Raw genomic sequence first — 27,988 nt, forward strand, 5'->3', positions numbered from 1 at the left:
TTTTTTTTTTTTTTTTTTTTTTTTTTTTTTTTTTTTTTTTTTTTTTTTTTTTTTTTTTTTCGCTCAGATCTCTTTCCACGGCAACTCAAAGGGGTCTCACGTGGATTAAAAACTGAAAATAAGAAAAGGCTCTCTCGATAAGGATGCAACATCTTTATTGTTAGTAGATTATAACCAGAAAGTATCAAACACATTTCTCAAAGCATATAGATATCTAAGATTATAACGCAGGAGTCGTTCTTTCATTCTTAAACTTAAAAAGCAAATAGAGAAGAAAAGAAAACAATGGCTGGTGCAATTGAAAACGCTCGTAAGGAAATAAAAAGAATCTCACTGGAAGACCACGCTGAATCTGAATATGGTTCCATCTACTCTGTCTCTGGTCCGGTCGTCATTGCTGAAAACATGATTGGCTGTGCCATGTACGAATTGGTCAAGGTCGGTCACGACAACCTGGTGGGTGAAGTTATTAGAATCGACGGTGATAAAGCCACCATTCAAGTCTATGAAGAAACTGCTGGTCTTACGGTCGGTGACCCTGTTTTGAGAACAGGTAAGCCTTTGTCGGTGGAATTGGGTCCTGGTTTGATGGAAACTATCTATGACGGTATTCAAAGACCTTTGAAAGCCATTAAGGAAGAATCGCAATCGATTTACATTCCAAGAGGTATTGATACCCCATCTTTGGACAGAACCATCAAATGGCAATTCACTCCAGGTAAGTTCCAAGTCGGTGACCATATCTCTGGTGGTGACATTTACGGTTCCGTTTTCGAAAATTCCCTGATTTCAAGCCATAAGATTCTTTTGCCACCAAGATCTAGAGGTACCATCACCTGGATTGCTCCAGCTGGTGAATACACTCTGGATGAAAAAATTTTGGAAGTCGAATTTGACGGCAAGAAATCTGATTTCACTCTTTACCACACTTGGCCGGTCCGTGTTCCAAGACCAGTCACCGAAAAATTATCTGCCGATTATCCTTTGTTGACAGGCCAAAGAGTTTTAGACGCTTTGTTCCCTTGTGTTCAAGGTGGTACGACATGTATTCCAGGTGCCTTTGGTTGTGGTAAGACAGTTATCTCTCAGTCCTTATCAAAGTACTCTAATTCTGACGCTATTATCTACGTCGGTTGTGGTGAACGTGGTAATGAAATGGCAGAAGTTTTGATGGAATTCCCTGAATTATACACTGAAATGAGTGGTACTAAAGAACCAATCATGAAGCGTACTACTTTGGTTGCTAACACATCTAACATGCCTGTTGCTGCCAGAGAAGCTTCCATTTACACTGGTATCACACTTGCAGAATACTTCAGAGATCAAGGTAAGAACGTCTCTATGATTGCTGACTCTTCTTCAAGATGGGCTGAAGCTTTAAGAGAAATTTCTGGTCGTTTGGGTGAAATGCCTGCTGATCAAGGTTTCCCAGCTTATTTGGGTGCTAAACTAGCTTCCTTTTATGAAAGAGCTGGTAAAGCTGTTGCTTTGGGTTCTCCAGATCGTATTGGTTCTGTTTCCATTGTTGCTGCTGTTTCTCCAGCCGGTGGTGATTTCTCAGATCCTGTTACTACAGCTACTTTGGGTATCACTCAAGTCTTTTGGGGTTTGGATAAGAAATTGGCTCAAAGAAAGCATTTCCCATCTATCAACACATCTGTCTCTTACTCTAAGTACACCACTGTTTTGAACAAGTTTTACGATTCCGATTATCCTGAATTCCCTGTCTTGAGAGATCGTATGAAGGAAATTTTGTCTAACGCTGAAGAATTGGAACAAGTCGTCCAATTGGTTGGTAAGTCTGCTTTATCCGATAGTGACAAGATTACCTTGGATGTTGCTGCTTTGGTTAAGGAAGATTTCTTACAACAAAATGGTTACTCTACCTACGACGCTTTCTGTCCAATTTGGAAGACCTATGATATGATGAGAGCATTCATTGCATATCATGACGAAGCTCAAAAAGCTGTTGCTAATGGTGCCAACTGGTCAAAATTAGCAGACTCTACTAGTGATGTTAAACATTCCGTTTCTTCATCTAAATTTTTTGAACCAAGTAGGGGTGAAAAAGAAGTGCATGGCGATTTCGAAAAGTTGTTGAGCACTATGCAAGAAAGATTTGCTGAATCTACCGATTAAGATATATAGAGTATCTCTCTTTTGGTATATTTGCTAGTTGTCTTTTCTTTGTATTTCAGAAAATTTATATAGGCATACGTTAATAAGATAAAAATATTAAACGAAATTAATAAATGTACCTCTATGAAACAACATAATAGTAAAAACGGTCAAGACTTCCAGGTGTGAGAGTAACAACTTAACAAAGAAAATGAAATTTGTAAAAAAAACGGACAATTGATTAAACTATGTGAGATATATATAAAGCACTATAAAAAATAGTAAACAATTGTTTACATCCCACGAGAAATTTAACATGCAATTTAGATCCATTATGAGATAGCAACGACTAATATGTATAATTCATCAATGACATTATGATATTCTTGAAAGAATTGAAAACAAAAATTAGAGTTATTCACTCATAGCCCGCTTATTTGGATCTGGCTCTCACCTTCCGTCTCTTTCTCTTAAGTCTTCTAGTTCTCTTCTTTCTCCACTTAGCTCTCATTTCGATTGAATCGATGTGGTCTGCTTCTCTAAACCAGACTGGAAATGGAAATGAAATGATTAGAAACAAATAGGAAGTCAAGTTTTATAGAAGATGAGATCGATTTCATTCTGTTAAAATATTGTCCAACTGCCGTGAGAGCACTGAAATTTTTTGGCAAATATCGGCTGGGTAACGCTGCCGATCATCATCTGGAAAAAGTTAGGGGTCAGATCGATTGCGAGTCTGCCAAAAACAGCTGTTCTCATAAAAATAAAACAAAAAAAATCGGAATGTTAAATGTGTGGATGTTGTGAGGCATCCGATGTACGGATGCATTTCTGGAAAGAAAGTTTAGTGATACTTTCGAACGATCAGTCGGTTAAAGCATACTATATATCTACATGAGAAGAAAGGCATTTCGATCAATTTTTGATCTCTTCCTGTCGTTTTGATTTTTGAAGGATGACTTTGTTCAAGTCGCTTTCTAATTCGTGGACTTTTAAGAAATCTAGGATTAAGGGGAGGGTTTGCTTGTTGAGCAGTAGCTTTGGTGAATCTTTTGGACCTTCTTGTGTCCCCTGCGGATGGCTACTGTTACCTCGTTTGTATACGTCTGAATATCCTTGCAGTTCCTTGAATTCTAATTGTTGGTTTGAGTTCTCCAGTAGACTTTTCAAGTGTTTGGCGCCTAGATAGGCCTTAATATTAATATAGGCTCTGTAAGATAGATAAAATCCGGGCACATTTGGTATCAATGGTATTAAGATTAAAGGAATGGTCAGGGGCAAACCTAGAATACAATATAATGTCCATTTCTTATGGTATGCTAACCCGTCTTGGTAGAGTTTTTTCATTTGCTTCAAGCACTCGCCTGGATTAGAGATTTCTGCGGGGTAATAAATATGTAAGGGCTGAGTGTCCACCTGGTGCGCTTTTACAGTATAGTCCTTCAACGTGAGTCGTATCTCTTGAGCCTTGTCCGTTTCGCCCTTGATTCTTTTCAGGATATAGCTTTCACTTGGGATAGTAAGCAGACTATTCTCCGACCAAGGTGTGCTATTCAGTAAAGACTGGACCATGGATACTATCTTCTTGTTATATGATTTGGGAGACTTCTTCAGTCTCCCCCAAAGCTTGGCAGATTTTTCTACGATCCATTTTTCTGTTTTTAGTATCCTAGATTGGCTATTAAATAGACTTTCAGTATGCTTGTAGTAAACAAATGAATCCTTGTTGGATATCGGTATCACAGTCACCTTAACCGGGTCATTCAAATATTTTTGAAGGGTCACCTTTTCAGGTTTCGTTGAATACGCTCTCGTTCTATAGCAGACTCGAGATGTTGCTCTTATACCTGCGGGGGCTATAAATATCGATGGCATCATCTTCAAAAAAGGCAACGGTAGTGCAGAGTGAGCTATCGTCTGTTACAAGAAGCGGCTAATAATGACGGCGGTAAAGAACGGTTGTTTCCAAGAGAAACGAAATGCGTGTGATCGAAATTGTTTCAGCCACCATACCCTTTAGGTGCTATCTTTAAATAAAGCCCGATGCTTGCTCCTTGGCGGGGAGAGGCGTTAAGCTCATCTAAGTACCAGAAAAACAAGAAAAATAAAGCCGGCCAAATAAGCGTAAAGCCAAATAGCAAACACATACAGAGCTGAATAAACTACAATTTATGGGCACTTTTGTCGACTGGGATCTGGCATCATATAATTGACGAGGATATTTGTGATCTGGGGGGCTCGGTTCATTACTACGTTTTGAAACAGCTTRGAACTACTGGGCGTCTTTACACTCAACAAAAAAGTCGATCACTGAAACAAACGCAGTGCATTGGGAAGACGAACACTCTCATAAGAAGCGTTCATCCATTAAATGTTTTTTATACGTCAAGCAGCATCTCTCATAGTTTAGTGCTGCTTCCCGAACTCTTTACAATTAGCCGCCGACATGGGATATATGGGACAAGCTTTTGCGTACGCCAGTCGTTTAAGATTTACTCACGGGTGAATCGGCTGTGTTCTACGAGCTAGCACGGGTGCTTTGAGTTCTCATTGGATAGTGTTTGAAAAGCGATATATACCATTGTTGCACAGGCGCAAGATACCAGTCATCCGTCTACTTCGCTGCTTAACTGCACATGAACTGCCAGATGTCTAAGAAGGCGACAGTGGCCCATTATTTTTGTTTCCTACATTTGACAAGCAAGCTTATTCTTTTCTTTAGATTGAGAGAAAAAAGGGTTGAACGAAACGCAGGGCCATGGCGCTAAGAGCAAAACATAATTGTTCCGTTTCTTATAAACTCCGGCAAGGACGTGAACGTAGACGTGGACGTGTCCAATGAACTGACTCACCTTTAAAGAAAGATTGATGACTTACTCTTATTCCAGAAAAAGTTCCACTGGAATAATGCGCATGGCGCTTTAGTGGGAAAAGGAATTCCGACGGGAAGTGAACAAAACGTAGATCGGGCTACTTACCTCCCCATGGACAGCAGAGAAAAAATTTTGTAGAGGATCGACGTAGAGAAAAACGAGCGCTGACGTGATATCTCTTTCGGGTCACCAAGGATATGGAAGTTATTAAGTCGCAACTAGCAAAATTTTGAGTAAAGTAACAATGGCTCGCCCCACCGTCCCCTTATTCCTGTTAAAAACTGGTCAAAATTGCTGGGGAATTTTCTGTTTGGTAGTAGGTAGCGAAAATATAGGCAATCGATCATTAGCAGGTTTACTTTGCCAATGATGTAACTTTGCTTGCGTTTTGGCTGGATGATGCATGAGTAATATTTACCTTCAGCTTAAGGGACTCATCGCAGGGCCGTTTTACACCTTGTTGAAAAGCTTGACRAAAAAATGCTAACGGAGGTATATATAAAAGATATCAGTATGCTTATCGATAGCCTTTGCTTTGATACGTTATCGTTTTGATATTTTTTGATTGTTATCTCAGCTTATAAGTAAACAAAGGAAGTAACCCCCTATCAGATTTCTCAATCAAAAAGATGACTGCTGCTAAACCAAATCCATATGCTGCCAAGCCAGGTGACTATCTCTCCAACGTAAATAATTTCCAACTGATTGATTCGACCCTAAGAGAGGGTGAGCAATTTGCCAATGCGTTCTTTGACACTGAAAAGAAGATTGAAATTGCCAAGGCCTTGGACGACTTCGGTGTGGACTACATCGAGTTGACTTCTCCCGTGGCCTCCGAACAATCCAAGAAGGACTGTGAAGCCATCTGTAAACTAGGATTGAAGGCCAAGATCCTAACGCATATCCGTTGTCACATGGACGATGCCAGAGTTGCCGTGGAGACCGGTGTGGACGGTGTCGATGTGGTTATCGGCACTTCCAAGTTCTTGAGACAGTATTCCCACGGTAAAGACATGAACTACATTGCCAAGAGTGCCGTCGAAGTCATTGAGTTCGTCAAATCCAAGGGTATTGAAATCAGATTCTCTTCAGAAGATTCGTTCAGAAGTGACTTGGTCGACCTGTTGAACATCTACAAGACCGTTGACAAGATCGGTGTAAATAGAGTCGGTATCGCCGATACTGTTGGGTGTGCCAACCCAAGACAAGTGTACGAACTTATCAGAACTTTGAAGAGTGTGGTTTCCTGTGACATCGAATGTCATTTCCATAATGATACCGGTTGCGCCATTGCCAACGCCTACACTGCCTTGGAGGGTGGTGCTAGGTTGATCGATGTCAGTGTGCTGGGTATTGGTGAAAGAAACGGTATCACTCCACTCGGTGGGCTAATGGCAAGAATGATCGTAGCCGCCCCTGAATACGTCAAGTCCAAATACAAGTTGCATAAGATCAGAGACATCGAAAACCTGGTAGCAGATGCTGTAGAGGTCAACATTCCATTCAACAACCCTATCACTGGGTTCTGTGCATTCACACACAAGGCTGGTATCCACGCCAAGGCCATTCTAGCGAATCCTTCCACTTACGAAATCTTGGACCCACAAGATTTCGGTATGAAGAGGTATATCCACTTCGCCAACAGATTGACGGGCTGGAACGCCATCAAGGCCAGAGTAGACCAGCTGAACCTGAATCTGACAGACCCCCAGGTCAAGGAGATCACCGCAAAGATCAAGAAGCTGGGCGACGTGAGGGCCTTGAACATCGACGACGTCGACTCCATCATCAAGAACTTCCACGCTGAGGTCACCACCCCGCAACTACAGTCTGCAAGAAAGAACAAGCAAGAAGACAGCGACGTTCCAGCACTCAACTCTGTCCCGGCCGCCAAGCGGGCCAAGCCGACCGTTTAACGCCCCTCCAACGTCTTTCCTCTATACTCTTTATGCTTCATAGCACTACATACTACTACACATACATAAGGAAATGATCATTTTTTCGCCTACTTGCCCGATGCACCCAATGGATTTACCGTCCCGTGATGCCTGGCCAATCACACGCGCGTATTCGCTGCAGAATAAGGGGAGGCCGCAGCGGGTACAGACTACCCAAATATCCACAGTTATGCCAATCAACTGCCTTGCTGCCAACAGCAAGGCCATCCATCGTCTTCCACCGTAAACGGGCTTTGCCATTGAGAGAGACGTTAGTGATCGTTGGAGGGGAACAAGGGTCTTGTTTTGTTATTTTAAGTCCTTTTTTTTTCTATCTTTGCTTCGTAGCGTGAGTTGTTCTTGCTTTTCAAGAGGAGTAATTGCTGAAAGTATCATCACAGCACATTTCACACACATTTCACACACAAGAATATGTTACCACGTTCAGCATTAGCACGCTCATTGCAACTACAGCGTGGAGTGGCCGCTAGATTCTACTCTGAGGGGTCCACCGGGACGCCAAGAGGGTCCGGTTCAGAGGACTCCTTTGTCAAGAGAGAAAGAGCCACAGAGGACTACTTTGTCAGACAGCGTGAGAAGGAGCAATTGCGCAATTTGAAGGACCAGCTGGAAAAGCAACGAAAGAAGATCGACTCTTTGGAGAACAAGATTGACTCGATGACTAAATGATAATACGCTCCCCGCAAAAATCTCTTTTTAGAATATTCTTACTTTTTTATAGTCAACCAACAAGAAAAAACTATATAATAATACATCACATTGTGCTTTTGCATCTACGGTATTTTATTTTCGCTTTACTTCTTCTTCTTTTGCCCTTCGCATTTTCATCTTTTCAATTGGTGTCAATCGTTTTTTCCCACTTTTTTCCACCTTCTTCGCGCAGAGTTCGTCCCAATGCGGAAATTCATAGAAAGATAGAGATAGTATGGGGACATAAAAAGTGCAAAATAACGTGAATTCGTCTTGCCTGAAGCTGGATATCCAAACATCCGGTGTTTTTCTCTTTTGCTAAGCCAAACCTAGCTCCAAACATACATCTAGCATTTCTTTCGCATATCTCATTCTATCTTTTTTTTTCTTTGTTTTAACGATCCAGTTTATACCTCGTATACTTCACACAAAAAAGAGGACACTCGAAAGCACGTCGAAATATGGTCCGATTAAATCATGCAGCGTCGTATTTCATGCCTCTTTTCTGCTCGACAAGGCCTTATATAGTGGTGCTCTCTGCATTGTCTAGTATTTCGCTATTCCTATTGTTCTATGTGTCGTCGGAGTTACTATTGCATGAGTATGATGATCCGTTGATGTTCAAACCCAACTCGCAGGACTACTTCAGAACTTTCCTGCTGGGGCTCTTTTCGCCCTTTCTTTACTACTTCCTGAAGACTTTCCTTTTCAACATAAACCAGCGGTTCTTGATCCTGAATCTGATTGTCGATTTCCCCATCAATGACGCCTTCATGCTTATTATTCTGATCGGGTTGGCGTATCCTCAGGTACAAGACCAAGAAGGCACTTCACACAAGAACAAGGAATGTTCCTGGCATATCATTCCAAGGCAGGCCTATATCTTCGGTATATCATGGGCTCTGGGTGAATTCACCATTTGCATAATTGGAAATTTGTTTAACTATCAAGAAATGGCCGACCTGGGCGGTAATAACGCTTTAACACGTCAAGATAGCGCTAATTGGTACTCTAATAATAGTATAAGCTATAAGGATGATCGTGGTTGCGGTGCAGAGAATCGTCACAACTTTGTGAAAAGAAGTGATATTACGTTGTCTAAGTGTATTGGAGTAAGAAACGACTCGTCATCCATATCGAACAATGTCTACTCATCCGACTATCACCCGATCAAACCCCTGCATTCCACGTCATCGGCATATGGTAGCATACAACAGGAATTTCATGAGAACAACATAGGTGCAAACAACGAACTTCATATCCCTGACATTTCCCAAGACGATACAATTATCATGATGAATCCTATCGACAACTCGTTGAAATTGACAACCCTAGATTCTGAAGATCTGAACTTCCCCATGAATGATGAAGATCCCATTCTGAAAAGATCGTTTGGTTATACTTGGGCCATCCCTAATGAAAATACTTCAACTGCTGCTAAAAGCTTTACACCAGTAAAGAAATTTGTTGCATTTACCTCGGCATACCAATTGGTTATGAGCATATTCTTGATGGTCTTGGTGGTCGGCAATAATATCATGTTAACCATTGGAGAGTCGTTGATTCTATCGATGTATTTTGTTTATGTTCGCGGTCACGAGGACTTGTTTACCCCCATAGTGAATTATTTCGGTTCGAGAACCATTTCAAATTTCATCCTATGCGTGATAATACCATTACTCTTTTTGAACTTCATCGTAAATACAGCGATATATCTAAGAAGGGAGCTGGACGACTGGTTCAATGATTCGCAGGGGGAATATGACGAGGATGACCAAGACGCTGCCAAGAAGAGACTAGCCTTGAGTCGTGATTATCAGCATCCGCTGAGTGTAAACTACACCGCGGGGGATAATTCCGATGCAATGAATGGCGCGGGCCATTTTGCATTGAGTCCCGGCCAGCCACTGGGCGACTCCACCTTATATTATGGTAATTCTAATAGCAACTATGACAATACAACTAATGAACCCGCCTTCTTGAGGTTTTGTAAGAAACTAGTCAAAATTTGGAGGGCTTTGGCAAGAAACGATTCATTCGTACTCGGAGTAATGGTTTCATGGAGTTTAGCCGTCTTCTTGACAGGTATCGTCTCCGCCGTTTATATATAGTATGTAAGCAAGTACCGGTATACATTACACTGTTGCCATACTTAAATTTTTACGCTGCTTAACGTTTAGATGCGACAAAGAAGGTTTAAAAAACAATAAATAAACAGTTTTTGAATAAAGAATACATGAAAGGGATATGAAGGTAGCATTTGTGACTGCAGATAAGGCTACAAAAACACAGATTCTTAAGTAATAAAAAACTGATCTATAAAAAATTCAACCTCTAAAAGTTTAGCCGCGGCCAGGCAATATATCAATCAAGATGATGCAAGGCAAGCACTTGACTAGGATAAGGTTCAAAAGTTCTGCAACACAGGCTCCACCATACAGGCTCCACCACACAGGTATTCTTACCTTATCTGGAGCCCCACTTCTATATGGAATAGCCTAGCTTAAGCTAATCATTTTCATATGCTTATGGCTTTGCTATAATAAAACTTGTTAAATTAACGCAGCGCGAAAAACCAGCGTCACAAATTTTTTTTTAGTGCAGCACTAAAAAAAACCCAGCTTGATTAGGTAGATCTAGCACAAGCATAGAGTCAAGCCTTGCTTATTATTGTACCGCTCAAAAAGCGCAGTTCATGCAGGGATGGCTGCAGAGCGCAAGAAGTGCAATTTTATATTTAAGTGGTCGAGCAACGTGCTGTTAGCAGGAAACTCTGTACATATTAGAAATCTTGAAGCATACATACATATATAGTTATACATAAAAATAGCAAAACTTGTGTTAATAGTGGAAACATATACTCGAAAGGGACACGCTAGAAAAGACAATGTCCGACTACGATGCTCTTTTGCAATTCAACAAGAGACCTGTCTCGCAAGAAATGATCCAATTTTTAGCTACATCTACTGCCTCCATAATCCAAATCAGACAAAACAGTAATCCGGTGCATGGATGCCCACCACCGGAACTATCTCTCTTTATCAAAAAAGTAGTAGTTCAGTCCAACGTACAAACACCAACATTAATGGCCACTACAGTCTATCTAAACAAATTGAAGAGTATAATACCCAAGAACGTGTACGGCATCGAGACCACAAGACACCGGATATTCTTGGGGTGCCTGATATTAGCAGCCAAGACTTTGAACGATTCCTCTCCCTGGAACAAACACTGGACCACATACACAGAGGGCTTGCTCAAAGTGCGCGAGGTAAACACTATTGAACGTGAACTCTTGGAATACTTCAACTGGGATGTAAGAATAACCACGTCTGATCTGATTAATTCTCTAGCGTTCTTCTTGGTCCCGATTCAGGAGCAATTATTTAGGCAACAAAGACAAGAACTACTATTGTTCAATGCCCCAAGTCCTGGTCAATTGAAAGAATACATTAATCATAGAAGGCCGGTTTCGCATTCTAGATCTTCTTCTACCATGTCAGTTCCATCGCTGGCATCTATAATGACAGTATCAACAACAGACTCGAGGATCTCCGCATTCGCACAGTTGCAACCGTCTTTACCATTGATGGAACTCGATAACCTTAATAAGGAAAACCATGGACCTTTCAGCGGTCAAGGCAATATGCATAAGAATATCGCTGTCTTGTCTCAACAAAAGACATGTCCAACGCATTATATCAATACAGCATTGCCGAATGGACAACCGACACCACATAAACCTGAGGTCCACCAAAGGCTTCATTTCACAAGGAAGGGCTGGTCATCATTTTTCAAGCAGTAGTTCTATTTTCGCCCTCCACAAAATATTTAAATATTCTTCTTTTCGAGATTCTTCAATGGTCTCAAATATGTAACATAAGTAAAAGGGCTTGTTTGGTTTACTAGATGCATTGCACTATTTCCACAAGTCTTTTAGTAATTGGCAGTCATAATGATTCATTTTGTTTCTCGAGGCAATATCGGCCGAAATTTTTTCATTTTGGCAAGTTATGACCCAAAACTTACCTAACTTTGGAAGAGTTTCTAGAAGAGGCAATAAAGGTATCAAATAGTTTGCTTTGTAGACAGCGCACCAGTGCTACGAATCGTGAATAGAAAAATGCTGAGAAACATTTTGGTGAGAAGCGCTGGCAACCATCTGAAATACGGTTGCAGATATGTGAAATCATCAGCTCTCTTAGGGCGTAAGACAAAAGTCAAATACTATTCCACTAAGATACAAACAAGACTAACCAGCGAGAACTACCCAGACGTGAAAAGAGACCCGAGATTCAAGAAACTGACTTCTGATGATCTGAACTATTTCAAGTCCATTTTGTCAGAGCAGGAAGTATTACAAGGCAATGAGTTGGAGGACCTGTCATTCTATAATGAAGATTGGATGAGAAAATATAAAGGTCAATCCAAGTTAGTTTTGAGGCCTAAAACCGTGGAAAAAGTCTCACTGATTTTGAATTATTGTAATGATGAAAAAATTGCTGTTGTACCACAAGGTGGTAACACCGGACTGGTAGGTGGGTCAGTACCCATTTTTGACGAGCTGATTCTGTCATTAGCCAACTTGAACAAAATAAGACATTTCGACCCTGTGTCAGGCATCTTAAAGTGTGATGCCGGTGTTATCTTGGAGAATGCTAATAATCACGTAATGGAGCAAAATTATATGTTCCCCCTGGATTTAGGTGCTAAAGGTTCTTGTCATGTTGGTGGTGTGGTTGCTACCAATGCAGGTGGATTGAGATTATTGCGTTATGGATCACTACATGGCAGTGTGCTAGGTTTGGAAGTAGTCATGCCCAATGGTCAAATCGTTAATAGTATGCATTCCATGAGAAAGGACAACACCGGTTATGACTTAAAACAGCTATTCATCGGCTCTGAAGGTACTATTGGTATCATTACTGGTGTTTCGGTCTTGACGGTACCTAAGCCAAAGGCTTTCAATGTCTCCTACTTGGCTGTTGAGAGCTTCGAAGATGTTCAAAAAGTATTTGTTAGAGCCAGACAGGAGTTATCTGAAATTTTATCAGCTTTTGAGTTCATGGATTCCAAATCTCAAATATTAGCCAAGAGTCAATTGAAAGATGCCGCTTTCCCCTTAGAAGACGAGCATCCATTTTATATTCTTATCGAGACATCAGGATCAAACAAAGATCACGATGACGCTAAACTTGAATCATTCTTAGAAAGCGTCATGGAAGAAGGCGTAGTAACAGATGGTGTGGTGGCACAAGATGAAACTGAGCTGCAAAACTTATGGAAATGGAGAGAAATGATTCCAGAGGCAAGCCAAGCTAATGGTGGTGTTTACAAATACGATGTTTCTCTACCTTTAAAGGATCTATACTCTTTGGTTGACGCCACCAATGCCAGGCTATCTGAAGCTGGATTGGTCGGAGATTCACCCAAACCTGTCGTGGGTGCCATTGGGTATGGCCATGTGGGGGATGGTAATCTACATTTAAACGTTGCTGTTAGAGAATACAACAAGGAAATTGAGAAAGCTTTAGAACCATTTGTTTATGAATTCGTTTCCTCAAAGCATGGTTCCGTGAGTGCTGAGCATGGTTTAGGTTTCCAGAAGAAAAATTACATTGGTTATTCCAAGAGTCCTGAAGAAATTAGAATGATAAAGGATTTAAAAGCACACTATGACCCTAATGCTATTCTAAACCCTTACAAATACGTTTGAAAACCAAAAAAATCACGCTTTTATAGTTATATTTACATATGTACATATTTTATTGACAATTATATTCCATAAAATGCGACACTGAATAAATGACTATTCAGGGCAGAAACCCACCCTTTTTCAAACTCTCTACAGCACAAGTTGAGATATGCCTAAATCTAGACGAGCCCAATGGTGTACCCCCGTACCACCTAGTCACTATTACTAGGATGTTGAAGATATTGGCTCTCTCGAGCAAAGTCAATAAGCGCTGTCCAGCAGCAGCCTCACCACAGTCAGCACAGCCTTGCTCAACATTCTTCGGTTGAACCGTTATCTTCGTTGTCTTGTTGCCATGATTATTGTTATTATTCTTGTGATTTTTACTACCTTTCTTTTTCTGGTCTTGATTCTTATGCTGTGAATCCGAATCACTAGGTAATTCGGCCGTCCTCCAAGCATACATGTGCATGTGGGAGGCCTTTGAAACGCTCTTATTGTTCTGGACTAATTCTTCTAATACAGAGGGAATCTCCTTCTGATTCTTTAATGTGCAACATCTTGCTTGAAATTTTGATTTTCTATCAATTAAGACTTCTGATTCGTTCCATACTTTTACTAATTTCCCCACATTCTTGCTCATTTCTTTGTAAATATTCTAATCAAAGACATCAACTCCATAAGACCCTGCGCAATACTTTTTTTTTTCTGTAACTGATGCATGACTTAACTGTGTAGTACCGTTATTTTTTCAGTTACCTTTTTGGGTCTAATTTTTACTATGCGCAGCTTTGTTGAAAAGATTTAAGGTCAAAAACAATGGGATGTTGATCGGTCTTAGGCACTCCTCATTACATACACAAAAAATAACGGATCATCTAGATATATCTACCCAGAGTTGAATGGCATTCCATAGGACGAGACCAAGTTGAAATTGTTTTTATTCTAATTCAATAAACACACGCGAGAAAGTGTCTTTCAACTTTGTTTGAACCCTTTGTTATCGATGACTACTGGTAGGATTCAATTTGCCGTTTCTACTCCTTGTAATGCTAAGGGAAAACCATCGGGATATAGAATATTTGAATTCAATAATGGCCGGCTTGCGCTGACACCATCAGAGAGGGGCTGTACCAAAGTGGACGTGAATGCAAATATACAGGCATTCTGTTACTTAAGGCCCAATGGGAGAGACACATCGACATCATCAGATACAGCCCACATTATGGATTCGAGTGATTACATGATACTGGCAAAGTCCAACGGGTTTATTGAAATCATAAGCAACTACCAATACAAGATAAGAAGTGGCCTACGATTAACGCCTTCCTTTATCCTTAGATGTACCCCAGAAGACTTTGAGTCAAATTTCTTCAGTGACTATATGATTGCCGGTCTTGAATATAGCCAAGGTTTGTTATATTGCTGTATGTGCTCCGGCAGAATATACATTTTTGTAATGAACCTTCCATCGGATTATATCCAGTTCAAAAACATGTACAATCCTAAATTTCCAGATTGCTTCTTTAACAAGCATGAACACACCAGTACAAGTCATTCTTCAGAGGAAGAAAAAATATTTGAAGGCCGTACGCGGTATACCGGACGATCATACTCCAAGCACATTTGCTACTTTCTTTTACCTATAGAACCGTCTCATCTGAGATCATCACCTGTAGTATCATCGTTTTGCAATATGTATCAAGGCCTGCCCATATATAGGCCTTCGATGTATTTACATATAGAACGAGGTATTTCTACATTCCACATAAATCCATTGGACCGGTTTTGTTTCATGACTGTGTCACCACGATCGCCACTATTTATGAGAAAGATAATACTGCCATTAACATACGTTACGTTTTTAAGCACTTTCATTGATCTGAAGAATAAAACACAAGGAGGAATATGTGGTGAAGTGCTCTCGTGGGACAATATAGCGCAACAAAACGGATTCGGGTCTTTGTTTAGTTGGATTAGCAACAAATTCACGGTCGATTCTGATATCATAAATTCCACCATCTGGGATGACATTGTAAGATATTCAGGAACAGGGATGTTAGATTCAGGTATCGTATGGAAACAACGCCAAGGTCACGCCAAAGATGATATTTACGATTTATTTCATACCCAAGATATGTTAGATAGTAGCCGCCGGAACTCTTCATTCAGCGCTACCAGTAACGAACCAAGGCCTTTAAGTAGAAGGAGAAGAGAGTCTTTTCAAGGTTTAACCAGGGACGCTTTCAGAGAGACAATGGATGTACCGTGCTCAACAAAATGGGAGTTGGATTCATTCATTCGAGGTCTAAGAAGAAATACGTTTATGATAGATTTTGAAATCGTAGAGAAAATTTCTCATAGAAGTGGGAATGATGGGATGAATGAGGATGATAGCAATGAAGATGAAAGTGACGAAACAATGACCTCATTTCTAACGGATAATTACAAGAAAATGGACATTGTGTGCATTGATCATTTTGTGACGTTAAGTGCATTTCGACCTAGATATTATGATGAACCGATAATAAAGATTGATTCGTTATCAAATAAAAATGGTTCTGAGAATATGACTTATAAAAGAGCTGAGCAAAACCAAATAGACGTTGATGAGCAAATGGCAAAGAATGAGACAGTTCAATTTCAGCAGGCGTTAGGTGATTTATGTTCCTTTAAGAAACTGTTCATGTTGGATGATTCTTTGTGTTTTATACTGGACACACACGGGGTTTTACTAATAAACAGATTCGAAATTGAAAACACCAAGAATTTACTAAAGAATGCCAAGGGTACAGTCCGGATAATACCTTATGATTTCGGATTGATTAATGATGCGATAGTGGTAATCGATGATATATATGCGGATCCGAACAATGTTTCCACTTTGACGTTTCATTTAGTAGCAACATCAATGGCAGGAGAGATAACTGTATTTAAGGGCGAGTTTCTTAACGATTCCAGGCTAGGGAAATTACAACTATGCGACTCACTAAAATTGAACAGAAAAGATCGGTTTGTGGACAAACTTGCATTAATTGATTATGATGGTGGTCTCAATACACTGAAGAGGAAATTCGGCTACGACAAAAAGAACTCGTACGCATTCATTGTGAAAAAAGTCAAAAAAGATTAATCTGAGTTGCGCACAGGCTGCGTCCAGTAAAACATGAATTGTGCATAGTAAAAACTGTAAGACGAAGTCACACATAGGTATATATTATTATTGTTATTATTATTATTATTATTATTATCCCTAAACTTAAGGTGTTTGATTTATGACAAGAAGAGGTAAGAGCATACACACTAGTCTGTGTAGTCGCTAAGGGTATGTACTCTGTCAATATACACTTTATATAACCAAGATAACTCGCCCGACTGTTTGATTTCTGTTACGATCATTATCTCCTTCTTCCTAAAGTCCCGCTTCTATACGGTTGGTAAGAATTATAGTTCTTATAATTGGAAGAGTTGGGAATGTCATTGTTATTAACATAAGCGGAAGAGTTATATCTGGAACCGTACATATTTTCAGATATCGAGGAGACATTTACGTTTTGATTTTGGTACCGTGAATGGTTACTACTATTGTTATTAATTGAAAGGGTCTCACCTCTTATGGTGGGCTGAATGACATTGCGTTTTTGGTAAGGAGGAGGGTGGAAATTCGATACTCTACGCTTGTTTCTGTTACCGTGAGAATGATCGTTCTGTGAATGTCTTTTGTGAGAAGGTTTCGGTAGAGGCTCTTCATCGTATATAGACCCACTGAATTGGTAGTTTTCGTTATTCTTTAAATTTCTATTTATATGCTGGTAGTATTCTTGTTTTAGATCGGTCGATAGGTTGGAACCAGTGAATGCGCTCCCATCCTCGTTAGGCACTCTTGACGACCTCCTTTCCTCGCAATCGTCACCGAAGTGACCCTTTTCGCCACAATTATAGCAATATATGGTATGAAACGGAAGCACTTTGTGTTTCCCCATTTGATTGTCATCTATTAAGATATATGCTCTCCATATACTGGGACATCTTTCCTTTAAGTGTTTTTTACTCTTACAAAGAGAACACTGGACTTTTTTCCATTTGTGCGGACACTGAGACCTGTAATGGCCTACTTCGTCACATTGCGAGCACTTGATCGCCTTGGGACAGTGTTGAGAATAGTGATCATCCATCGACCCGCAATAGGTGCATATTATATRAGGACAGTCCCTTTTCAAATGGCCTCTTTGGGAACAGTTATTACACTTTGGAGCTGCTTCCTTGATAGCATCTTCGTCGTCATCGTCCACTCCAAAATATCTACCTTGGCCTCTTAATGCTCTCAATTCGCTGGGATTACTATCCACTTCCTCTATGGAGGGCGCTACAATTTTATCGGGGGTGTTTGAAGGCGCCGTGTCAACGACAAACGGTAACGATCCTTTGTCCATGGTGTGTGGGAGGGGTGTGCTGGAGTGTTGAGTGTTGTAACGAGGCTACTTTGTCATTGTACCTAGATAATTCAAACGTTCTTTCCAGAACGTGCTATTTACCGTGTAAAAAAGATGACTAGAAAGAAAAGAGGAAAAACCAAAAATGTTACCCGAAATATTACACATTTTGACAGTAATAAGCTCCACGCAATACATGAATGTATACAAGAGGGGCACTTTTCGTAAGAATATGTTTCTTTTAGAGGTAATAATAGACGTAGATAGAGTATAGTTTGGGGATACATAAAAAATGGAAAATAAACGGCTGAAGATATTGTGAATTGTTCATTTATAGTCATTGGCGGGTTCATTAGGATCAATTTTAAAAATCTTGTCCGGGTTCATGATTCTCTTCGGATCAATGGCCAGTTTGATTTTTCTCATCAAATCAACAGGAGCCTCACCTAGTTCTTCCACCAAGTACTCTCTTTTACCGATACCAATCCCATGCTCACCTGTGCATGTACCTTCGGCATCCAGGGCTCTCTTGACCATTCTATGGACCAATTGGCTACACACTTCATGCTCTTCAGGGGTCCTATATACAATGAAGGCATGGAAGTTACCATCACCTGCATGGCCGACGATGGCGTTGATCAATTTACTTGCCTGCATGTCCTTTTTGGTTTCATGAATGACTTTGTCGAACTGAGATAGTGGGACAGCCACGTCGGTGGTCCATACTTTGGCGGATTTATCTTTACTCTTGTCGGCGTCTAACACGGACCATAAGGCGACCTTTCTGGCTTCCCATAGTTCCAATTTTTCGTCATCATCTTTGGCAAAGTTAAAACTGTTGCAGTGGTTTTGTTGGGCAACAGCTTTGACTTCATCCACAACGGCGTTGACGATGTCTGTAGATCTGCCGCCAATCTTGAAAAACATTGTTGGTTTCTCGACCCAGTCGCACCTGTCTGTGGATTCAGAGGCGTTGATCAGTTTCATCATGTTTTCGTCCAGCAATTCCATGGCGTTCAGTTGTATACCGTTTTGGGTAAGACTAGAGGCGCACGCAGCGGCATCCTTGATAGTGTCAAAGGACACAACAGCGACGGTTTCTGCCTTGGGCTTGATGTGACACTTGACAGTGGCCTCAGTGACAATGCCCAGAGTCCCCTCACTTCCGACAAACAACCCGTTGAGATTATAACCGGCACTCGATTTTCTGGGTCTTTTCTTGGTCTTGACAACGGTACCGTCAGGTAGTACCACGGTCATGTTTATGATGTTCTCCTTCATGGTGCCGTAGCGGTAGGCGTTGGTACCAGAACAAGAGTTAGCAATACAACCACCAATTTGGGCACCTGGACCAGGGTCACAGCCGAACAGCATGCCGTGGTCGCCCAGGAAGTCGTTCAAATCTTCCCACGGTAGACCGGCCTGGACGGTGATGTCCAGATCCAGTTTGTCGAACTTGACGATGCCGTTCATAAACTTGGACAGGTCCACGGTAATGGTGTCGCCGATCCTTGTGGGCAAGAAATGGCCCTCAAGAGAGGTTCCGCCCGAGAAGGGCACCACTGGGAGGTTGTTATCGTGGCATATTTTCAGGATTTGGGAGACTTGGTCGGTAGTGTGAGGGAACAGAATGATCTTGGGTCTCTGCTCCGAGGACGGATGATGCGTGTTGAAGTATGTATCCGAGTGAGCGTCTAGGTCAGAGGTCGACTCGGAGTAGTTTTCCGGGTCGTCGCCTAGCAGATGCTTCAGCTCTCCGACAACCTGGTCGATCTTAACAGGGTCGTGCTGATAGTCCGGCGAGTCCAGCGAGGACAATTTCAACGTGGAGTTCTCCGGATCGATCTTCTTGACCATCTCCAGCCGCTCGATCAGGTCCTGCTTGGTCTCCTTAGAGTACAGGTTCTTGGCGAACAGATAGCCGAACAGCGTAGCGGAGGAAGCAATAACCGAGTACTTGAACCACTGGCTGCTGGCGGCGCTGCCGGCGCCGCCGCCAGCGTTGGCACTGCTGCCAGTCGAGACGTGCCTGTAGCACGGTCTTCTCAGCAGTCTTCCTTTAGGGGTCGCGATGGGCTTGACAAGCCTGGCGCAACTTTGGTTTCTTAACATTGTTTCTTGCTTCCGTTCGAGCTGGATCCAGACACACACCTTCGGAGGACATACACTCGACAACGCATGTATATATACAACTCCAGTTGGAGACGTGTCAGGCGGCTACTAGCGAATCAGTTGGAGCAAGTTCACCTGGATCGACGTGGGATTGGCAAGAAAGACTCGAGGGAAGAGGGGGGATTGGTAAAACAGCGTGGGATGGCGGCGTGGGGGTGCGGTGCTACTTTTATCGGTGCAGCGGAACATGGCCGGTAAGAGCTGACACACACCCACGACACAGCGACCATCGGCGCCGGCCGTCGACGGTCACCACCTGAGGCAGACAGTTGGCGTCGAGTTAGTCGTGGAACGCTGTTATACTTGCAGTTTTAGTCGAGAAGGCTCTCATTATGGCGTCTTCGATGCCGCGAGGGGTTACCCCCGCGGGGTCCGTGGCTTATTCCGAAAAGGCTGATGGTGATACTAATGACCGGTAGAGGCAGTATATGGGTAGCAGCATGAAGAAGAGCAGGAGCGTAAGACCAAGATAGCATGGCTACGTTCGACCCCAACAACGAGATGGAAAACCAGACACGCATGCAGGAGTACAAGGTCACCACGGGCAGGGGCGGCGCCGGCAACATTCATAAATCCATTTCCAAACCGTCTCCTCTACTGCTCCCACTGAAATCCAACTCGAAGCCATCTGCAAACACCAACACGCAGCAGAAGGTCCCACGCTTTGCCATCGGTAGGGGTGGTGCTGGCAACATCTTTCACGACCCACATCTGACCAGATCCGCTCAGCAGTTGGATGACAATGACAATATCAACTATAGCGACGTGATTAATGACATCGACKACTACATATCTCCAATCACTTCAGACATGGTCGACGACGGCGGGCTGAATAACACCAAGTCTCATCTCAGCGGGACGAGGAGTCATCAGTCCATGCATTCTGCCATGTCGACTCCGAACAACGGTAGCAGCAAGGCAGCGCCCATTGTTGTTGGTAGAGGCGGAGCAGGAAACATTTTCTTTCACAAGAAGAAGTTGGTGGCGGCTAATGACGGCGGCAACGCTCAGGATGCGATAAGAGACGGTAGCGGTGATGGCGTGGGCGAAGACGAGGACACGATCAACGCGAACGATAATAACCTGTTCGTGGTGACTTCGAATGGCAATGCTGTGTCTGCTATCAAGTCTTCGTCCAAGAAACTCAAAAGCAAGCATAAGATCAAAAGCACGCCGGAAAAATTCGCCATCGGCAGGGGCGGCGCAGGGAATATAATCTCACCCAAGTCGAGCAGGAATACCATACACCACAACTCCGACGACGACGACGAGGATGATGGTGATACGAAGAATAACAAGAGCAAAGACGAGAAAAAGAAGAAGAAGAAGAAGAAGAAATCCGGATTCTTCAACTCTTTGAAATCCATGTTTACTTGAGATAACATTCGTCAGCAAAAAAACAAAATTAAAAAACAAATAAATAAATAAATAAATAAATAAATAATATAACATAATATCACAAAATAAATAATATCAAGCACTAAACTTGACTGGCTAGTTCTTTCAACAGTTTGTAATCACGTTGCACGATACCACCGTTGCTTGGCAGGTACGTGGTACCGTCCATCAGGAACTTGTCGACGGAGGCAGCACACTTTCTACCTTCCTGGATGGCCCAGACAATCAGTGACTGTCCTCTTCTACAGTCACCGCACGCAAATGTCTTGCCCCCGGCGATGTTGTACGACGAGTCGTCGAGCGTGGCAATGGTGCCACGTCTGGTCTTCTTCACCTCGCTTTCGTTACCGTTGGTTAGTTCAGGCCCCACGAACCCCATTGACAACAGGATGATGTCGGCCTCAAAGATCTCTTCGCTGTTGGGGATTTCCACCATTTGCCATACGCCACTTTGGGACTTCTTCCATTCCACGCGTACTGTTCTGATGGCGGTCACTTCGCCGTCGTCGTTACCGATGAATTCCTTGGACAGGATGCAGTATTCACGAGGATCTCTGCCGTAATGCTCCTTCACTTCCGCATGACCGTAGTCCACTCTCATCACACGTGGCCACTGAGGCCATGGATTGTCCTTGGAACGTTCCACTGGTGGTTCGGGCAACAGTTCGAAATTTAGAACGGAGGCCGCACCGTGTCTCACTGATGTACCCAGACAGTCATTACCTGTGTCACCACCACCAACAACAATCACTTTTTTGCCCTGGATCTTTTCACGGATCATTTCCAGGTCCCTGTCCAACAAGGCCTTTGTGTTAGATTCCAACAACTGCATGGCAAAATCGATGTTCTTCAATTCACGTCCCTTGATGGTTAGGTCACGTGGGATGGTAGACCCGATAGCGTAGACCACTGCATTGTGCTTGCTCTTCAACTCGTCCATGCTCATGTTCTTACCGATTTCTGTGTTGGTGACAAATTCGACACCTTCATCCGCCAATAAATCAATACGGCGTTGCACGATAGTCTTATCTAGCTTCATGTTTGGAATACCATACATCAATAACCCACCACAACGGTCTGATCTTTCATAAACTGTGACCTTGTGTCCGGCACGATTCAGCATATCAGCACATGCTAAACCTGCTGGACCGGAACCAATGACACCCACTGTGAATCCAGTGCGTGTGTTTGGTGGACATGGTTTAATCCATCCTTCTTTGAATGCATTGTCAATGATGATTCTTTCAATCGACTTGATACCCACTGGGTCTTCAATGATACCTAGTGTACAAGCTCCCTCACAAGGTGCTGGACACACTCTCCCAGTGAATTCAGGGAAATTGTTAGTCTCCAACAGTTTGTCAAGAGCTAGTTTCCATTGGTTCTTGAACAGTAATTCGTTGAACTTGGGGATGATGTTAGATAGAGGACAACCTGTATCAGATAAACAAAATGGTGTACCACAATCCATACATCTAGCGGTTTGGTACTTAGCATCTTTTTTGGTAATTGGATTGGTGAATTCTTTCCAGTCATCGACTCTCTTTTTTGGATCTCTGTAAGTTTCGTGACGACGCTTATGAACCATAAACCCACGAGTTTTTTCAACTCTTTCGCTGTTTTTCTCCAGCTGCTTGGTGTCTGGAACTGCATCTTCCAAATCAACAACTTTAGGTTCTTTCAAAGTGGCCTTGTTAGAAATACTAATACTCTTTTTCTTCTCTTGTTCTTTGGCTCTCTGGTTTGCAATCAGTAAAGTGTTAACTTCATCGTCAACCTCTTGTGCTGATCTAAATTTCTTCAAGTATTCAGAAGTTGCCTTGGCTTTGGCCTCGGCAATTTCGGATTTTTCCTTTAATAGAACCTTCTTGTAGTCGGTTGGAATGACTTTAACAAAGTCCTTCAAATAATGGTTGAAATTACCAAGAATCCTAGATGCTAAGTCAGATTGCGTATAGTTCCAATGTTCTTTGATCAAGTTCTTCACAAAAGCAATTTCCACTGGATCACACAAGGATTCTAATTCGACAGTATCTCTGTTGATCTTACCAACAAAATCATCATGATCGGAAGTTAGACAGTATGCAATACCACCGGTGGCACCAGAAAATGCGTTCAATGATTCCATTTGTGATAAGACGATAGCTCTACCACCAGTCATATATTCAAAGGCGTTGTTACCCTTAATTCTTTCCACAACAATGGTAGCACCAGAGTTTCTAACACCGAAACGTTCACCAGCACTACCTGAAATGAACGCAGTACCAGAAGTAGCACCATAGAAACAGGTGTTACCAACAATCACGTTTTCGTCACTCTTGAATTTGGAGTCCTTTGGAGGCTTGATGACAATGATACCACCAGATAAACCTTTACCAACATAATCATTTGCATCACCATTCAAAATGAAAGTGATACCAGAAGCTAAGAAAGCACCGAATGATTGACCTGCAGAACCTTCTATGTTGACGACAACAGTATCCTTGGGCAGACCTTCCTCACCGAATTTTTTAGAGATTCTGTAAGACAAAGTAGAACCTAATGCACGATCAGTGTTAATTATAGAAGCGTCAATATTCACTGGTAAACCACGATCCAAAGTAACTTCTGCCTCATCGATTAGCTTGTTATCTAAACGGGTATGAAGTTTGTGGTCTTGTTTCTTGGTGAATTTAGTTGGAACACCTGGACGAATAACATGTGCTGGGGTCAAAATAGGAGATAAGTCGATATTTATGGCTTTAGCATTTACGTCATCTCTTTTCTTTAATTTCTCAGAGTGACCAACCATTTCATCGATAGTACGGAAACCCAATTTGGCCATTATCTGTCTCAAGTCTTGAATCAAATAATAGAAAAAGTTAATAACGTGTTCAGGTTGGCCCTTAAACTTACTTCTCAAATATGGATCTTGCGTGGCAATACCAACAGCGCAAGAGTTCAAGTGACATCTTCTTAACATGATACACCCCATGGCTATTAATGGAACAGTGGCCAAAGTAAAGGATTCAGCACCCAATAAAACAGCAACGGCAATATCAAACCCGGTTCTCAATTGGCCATCAGTTTGAACAACGACGTTACGTCTCAAATCATTTAAAACCAAAGTTTGATGAGTTTCGGCTAAACCTAATTCCCATGGCAAACCTGCGTATTTGACACTTGTCCATCTAGCAGCACCCGTACCACCATCATGGCCTGAAACCAAGATATGGTCAGCTTTAGCTTTGGCTACACCAGAAGCAACAATACCAACACCAACTTCGGAAACCAATTTTACAGAGATTCCGGCTCTTGGGTTAGCACATTTTAAGTCATAAATAAGTTGTTTCAAATCTTCAATGGAATAAATATCATGATGAGGGGGAGGGGAGATTAAACCAACATTTGGAGTGGAATGTCTGGTCTTGGCAATATCCTTGGATACTTTATGAGCTGGTAGCTCACCACCTTCACCTGGTTTAGCACCCTGGGCAATCTTGATTTGAATTTCATCAGCATCAGACAAGTAGTAAGATGTCACACCAAATCTGGCGGAAGCAACTTGTTTGATGGCAGATCTCATAGTGTCACCGTTATCTTGAACGGCAGAACGTTCTGCATCTTCACCACCTTCACCACAATTGGATTTGGCACCTAAACGGTTCATAGCAATGGCCAATGTGGAATGAGCTTCCATAGAAATGGAACCATAAGACATAGCACCTGATGCAAATCTTCTAGCAATTTCAGTCCATGGTTCAACCTGTTCTAATGGGATACTACTGGAACTTTCAAAATCCAATTCCAATAACCCTCTTAAAGTACAATCTCTAATTGCTTCCATTTCCTTCTTGACATATAATTGCCAGGAAACGTCATTTTTGTTTCTAACAGTATCTTGTAACGAAGCGATGGCAGTTGGTTCATTAACATGCTTATAACCACCATCTCTATAATGATATTCACCACTTTCTGGTAGGTTAACAGATCTGCCGATCGTTTCTCTGGATGGATAACCACGTTCATGTAAGGAAAATACATCTTGAGCCAAGTACTCAAAAGTGACACCTCTAATTCTGGAAGAAGTACCTGTGAAACACAAATCAACGATAGAGTTATCTAGACCAAGGGCTTCAAAAATTTGAGCACCCTTGTAAGATGCCAAAGTGGAAATACCCATCTTGGACATCACTTTCAGGATACCCGCATCAACAGCGTGCTTGTAGTTTTCCAGTATTTCTTCCTCTTCAATGGTGTCATTGTCATTGTTGACATTACGGAGCAAGCCTTCTTTGTTCATTCTTACCAAAGTTTCCATTGCCAGGTATGGATGAATACCGTCACAACCGTAACCTAATAGGACACAGAAATGATGAATTTCTCTAGCTTCACCGGTTTCTAAAATAAGAGCAACTTGGGAACGTTGTTTATTTCTGATCAAATGATGATGAATGGAAGAAACTGCAATCAAAGATGAAATGGAAACACGGTTAGGACCCATTCTTCTATCTGAAATTATTAGAATTTTTTTACCATCATCAATTGCTTCACTGGCTAGCTTAGTAATTCTGTCAATTGTATTTGTGTATCCTAACAGGCCCTCGCTTTTATCAAAAGTAATATCGATTTCAGCTATGGACCAAGATGGATAAGCGGCTTCAATGTTTTTCAAAGCTTGGAATTCATTCCAATGTAAGATAGGGGACTTTAACAATAAACGGTCACATTGAGATGCATGCATTTCTAAAAGATTACCTTGAGGACCTACGTAACATTCTAATGACATAACATTTGCTTCACGAATTGGATCGATTGGTGGGTTAGTCACTTGGGCAAACAACTGTCTAAAGTAATCATAAAGTAAGACAGGGTTTTCGTTTAAACAGGCTAGTGGAGCATCGTTACCCATGGAACCTAAGGCTTCCTTACCTGTCAAAGCCATTGGAGTTAACAAGAAGGAAACTTGTTCAAAGGTGTAACCATTGGCTAACAAACGTGGGTCGCTTTGAACTTTCAAAGAGAGAGAATCATGCGGTATAAACTCTTTGGCCACTAAATTGGCCGTCTTCGAGAGTAGGTCATCCAATTTGATAACCTTTGATAACCAGGACTTGAAATCTTGTCTCTTGGACAATTGAGATTTCAATTTTTTAGTGTCAACCAACTCACCTAATTGAGTGTCCACCAAAAATAAATCACCTGGTTTCAATTTACCCTTTTGAACAACCAGTGAGTTTTCGATTGGGATGACACCCACTTCGGAAGCACAGATGATTCTGTCATCACTGGTAATGTAGTAACGACAAGGCCTTAACCCATTTCTATCCAATATAGCACCACAGTAACGACCGTCAGTGAAAGTCAGCAAAGCTGGACCATCCCAAGGTTCCATCAAACATGCAGCCCAATCGTACCAAGCCTTTAAGTCAGAGTCCATATCCTTGTGGTAAGCTTCAGGGACCATCATCATAACGGCTTCAGGAAGAGATAAAGTGCCGTTTATGGTCAACAATTCTAAGACGTTATCCAATGCAGCAGAGTCGGACCCACCTTCTTCGATAATTGGGTAAAGTTTATCCAGTTTATCTTTGAATGTTGGGGAATTCATCACACCTTCCCTGGAGCGCATCCAGTTCTTGTTACCTCTTAAGGTGTTGATTTCACCATTATGAGCGAGCCAACGTAAAGGTTGAGCTCTGTCCCAAGAGGGGAAAGTGTTTGTGGAGAATCTTGAATGGACCAACGCCATATGAGATTTGAAATGCGCATTCGTCAAATCTGGGTAGTAGTTATACACTTGAGCTGGGGTCAACTGACCCTTGTAAACAATGGTAGTATTATTTAAAGAACAGACATAAAACCAGTTCTCTAGACCTATTTCAAGGGAGGCCTCCTTTCTTAGCAGATATAATTGAGTTCTGAATTGGGTTTCATTGAACTCTGGTTGTTCTTCGTCGTATAATGGGACCACGATCGGTTGTATAGTGGTTGGTTCACGAGACAAAGCAACGTCACCCAAAATGGTGGAGTCTACAGGCACTTTTCTCCAACCTAATACCGATAAGTTAAAAGATGCAGCTAAATCTTCAAAGATCTTCTGGCATTTTACCAGACTTTTCTTATTATTTTTTTCGCTCTTCTTGAAAAAAACATTACCCACAGCGTATTTGCCCAACTCTGGGATGTCTAGACCAAGATCCAACTTAAATTCTCTTTTCATAAATTCATGAGGAATACCTAGCAGGATACCTGCACCGTCACCATTTCCATCTGAGGAAACGGCACCACGATGTGTCATGTTGACTAAAAGATATCTAGCGTCTGTGACAATCTTGTGAGACTGTTCACCATGCTTATTGGCCACGAAACCAACACCACAGGCATCGTGTTCGTAGTCAGGGTCGTAAAGCCCGCGTTTGTCCGGGATCACATTTGCCCAAGATTTATGAAGATGGTGGTCATCGTTATAGTTTTGAATGGAGCCACCTTCATAAGCTTCCTGCAATGGATCGAAATTGTCGGATTTCAACACTGGCATCTTCTTTTTTTTTTCTCTTGTTCTTTCCTAATTCCTGTTTCTTGATCTTCTCTAAAATAAATTGATGATAAACAAGTTAAGAGAAAAGGCAGAGAGCAAAAAGATAAATAAATAAAAACTGAAGCAGAAAA

The 27,988-nt window shown here is 41.8% G+C and overlaps 13 protein-coding genes across 13 annotated transcripts; 8 read left to right on the forward strand and 5 right to left on the reverse strand.

The window, feature by feature from the left end:
- Positions 1 to 285: 285 nt before the first annotated feature.
- On the forward strand, positions 286 to 2,139 carry VMA1 (H(+)-transporting V1 sector ATPase subunit A; the record flags this gene model as incomplete). Its single annotated transcript, XM_018364110.1, has 1 exon — positions 286 to 2,139. One exon carries the CDS (start codon positions 286 to 288, stop codon positions 2,137 to 2,139), a length of 1,854 nt encoding a protein of 617 aa, XP_018222911.1.
- Positions 2,140 to 3,033: 894 nt separating this feature from the next.
- On the reverse strand, positions 3,034 to 3,996 carry MRX19 (Mrx19p; the record flags this gene model as incomplete). The annotated part of the gene is made up of 1 exon (XM_018364111.1): positions 3,034 to 3,996. One exon carries the CDS (start codon positions 3,994 to 3,996, stop codon positions 3,034 to 3,036), a length of 963 nt encoding a protein of 320 aa, XP_018222912.1.
- Positions 3,997 to 5,620: 1,624 nt separating this feature from the next.
- LYS20 (homocitrate synthase LYS20) lies at positions 5,621 to 6,907 on the forward strand (the record flags this gene model as incomplete). Its single annotated transcript, XM_018364112.1, has 1 exon — positions 5,621 to 6,907. One exon carries the CDS (start codon positions 5,621 to 5,623, stop codon positions 6,905 to 6,907), a length of 1,287 nt encoding a protein of 428 aa, XP_018222913.1.
- A 453-nt stretch (positions 6,908 to 7,360) lies between these two features.
- Positions 7,361 to 7,618, forward strand: INH1 (ATPase inhibitor; the record flags this gene model as incomplete). Its single annotated transcript, XM_018364113.1, has 1 exon — positions 7,361 to 7,618. The coding sequence occupies one exon, from the start codon at positions 7,361 to 7,363 to the stop codon at positions 7,616 to 7,618; it is 258 nt and encodes an 85-aa protein (XP_018222914.1).
- A 482-nt stretch (positions 7,619 to 8,100) lies between these two features.
- AIT1 (Ait1p) lies at positions 8,101 to 9,750 on the forward strand (the record flags this gene model as incomplete). Its single annotated transcript, XM_018364114.1, has 1 exon — positions 8,101 to 9,750. The coding sequence occupies one exon, from the start codon at positions 8,101 to 8,103 to the stop codon at positions 9,748 to 9,750; it is 1,650 nt and encodes a 549-aa protein (XP_018222915.1).
- Positions 9,751 to 10,526: 776 nt separating this feature from the next.
- Positions 10,527 to 11,444, forward strand: PCL9 (Pcl9p; the record flags this gene model as incomplete). The annotated part of the gene is made up of 1 exon (XM_018364115.1): positions 10,527 to 11,444. One exon carries the CDS (start codon positions 10,527 to 10,529, stop codon positions 11,442 to 11,444), a length of 918 nt encoding a protein of 305 aa, XP_018222916.1.
- Positions 11,445 to 11,762: 318 nt separating this feature from the next.
- Positions 11,763 to 13,355, forward strand: DLD2 (D-lactate dehydrogenase; the record flags this gene model as incomplete). The annotated part of the gene is made up of 1 exon (XM_018364116.1): positions 11,763 to 13,355. One exon carries the CDS (start codon positions 11,763 to 11,765, stop codon positions 13,353 to 13,355), a length of 1,593 nt encoding a protein of 530 aa, XP_018222917.1.
- Positions 13,356 to 13,452: 97 nt separating this feature from the next.
- On the reverse strand, positions 13,453 to 13,977 carry DI49_0902 (uncharacterized protein; the record flags this gene model as incomplete). The annotated part of the gene is made up of 1 exon (XM_018364117.1): positions 13,453 to 13,977. One exon carries the CDS (start codon positions 13,975 to 13,977, stop codon positions 13,453 to 13,455), a length of 525 nt encoding a protein of 174 aa, XP_018222918.1.
- A 363-nt stretch (positions 13,978 to 14,340) lies between these two features.
- On the forward strand, positions 14,341 to 16,467 carry GID12 (Gid12p; the record flags this gene model as incomplete). Its single annotated transcript, XM_018364118.1, has 1 exon — positions 14,341 to 16,467. The coding sequence occupies one exon, from the start codon at positions 14,341 to 14,343 to the stop codon at positions 16,465 to 16,467; it is 2,127 nt and encodes a 708-aa protein (XP_018222919.1).
- A 265-nt stretch (positions 16,468 to 16,732) lies between these two features.
- Positions 16,733 to 17,767, reverse strand: AIR2 (TRAMP complex RNA-binding subunit; the record flags this gene model as incomplete). Its single annotated transcript, XM_018364119.1, has 1 exon — positions 16,733 to 17,767. One exon carries the CDS (start codon positions 17,765 to 17,767, stop codon positions 16,733 to 16,735), a length of 1,035 nt encoding a protein of 344 aa, XP_018222920.1.
- Positions 17,768 to 18,094: 327 nt separating this feature from the next.
- DLD1 (D-lactate dehydrogenase) lies at positions 18,095 to 19,879 on the reverse strand (the record flags this gene model as incomplete). Its single annotated transcript, XM_018364120.1, has 1 exon — positions 18,095 to 19,879. One exon carries the CDS (start codon positions 19,877 to 19,879, stop codon positions 18,095 to 18,097), a length of 1,785 nt encoding a protein of 594 aa, XP_018222921.1.
- Positions 19,880 to 20,413: 534 nt separating this feature from the next.
- PAR32 (Par32p) lies at positions 20,414 to 21,316 on the forward strand (the record flags this gene model as incomplete). Its single annotated transcript, XM_018364121.1, has 1 exon — positions 20,414 to 21,316. One exon carries the CDS (start codon positions 20,414 to 20,416, stop codon positions 21,314 to 21,316), a length of 903 nt encoding a protein of 300 aa, XP_018222922.1.
- A 103-nt stretch (positions 21,317 to 21,419) lies between these two features.
- GLT1 (glutamate synthase (NADH)) lies at positions 21,420 to 27,857 on the reverse strand (the record flags this gene model as incomplete). Its single annotated transcript, XM_018364122.1, has 1 exon — positions 21,420 to 27,857. One exon carries the CDS (start codon positions 27,855 to 27,857, stop codon positions 21,420 to 21,422), a length of 6,438 nt encoding a protein of 2,145 aa, XP_018222923.1.
- Positions 27,858 to 27,988: the final 131 nt, after the last annotated feature.

Source organism: Saccharomyces eubayanus, chromosome IV, assembly GCF_001298625.1.
Source record: "Saccharomyces eubayanus strain FM1318 chromosome IV, whole genome shotgun sequence".
Taxonomy (NCBI): domain Eukaryota; kingdom Fungi; phylum Ascomycota; class Saccharomycetes; order Saccharomycetales; family Saccharomycetaceae; genus Saccharomyces; species Saccharomyces eubayanus.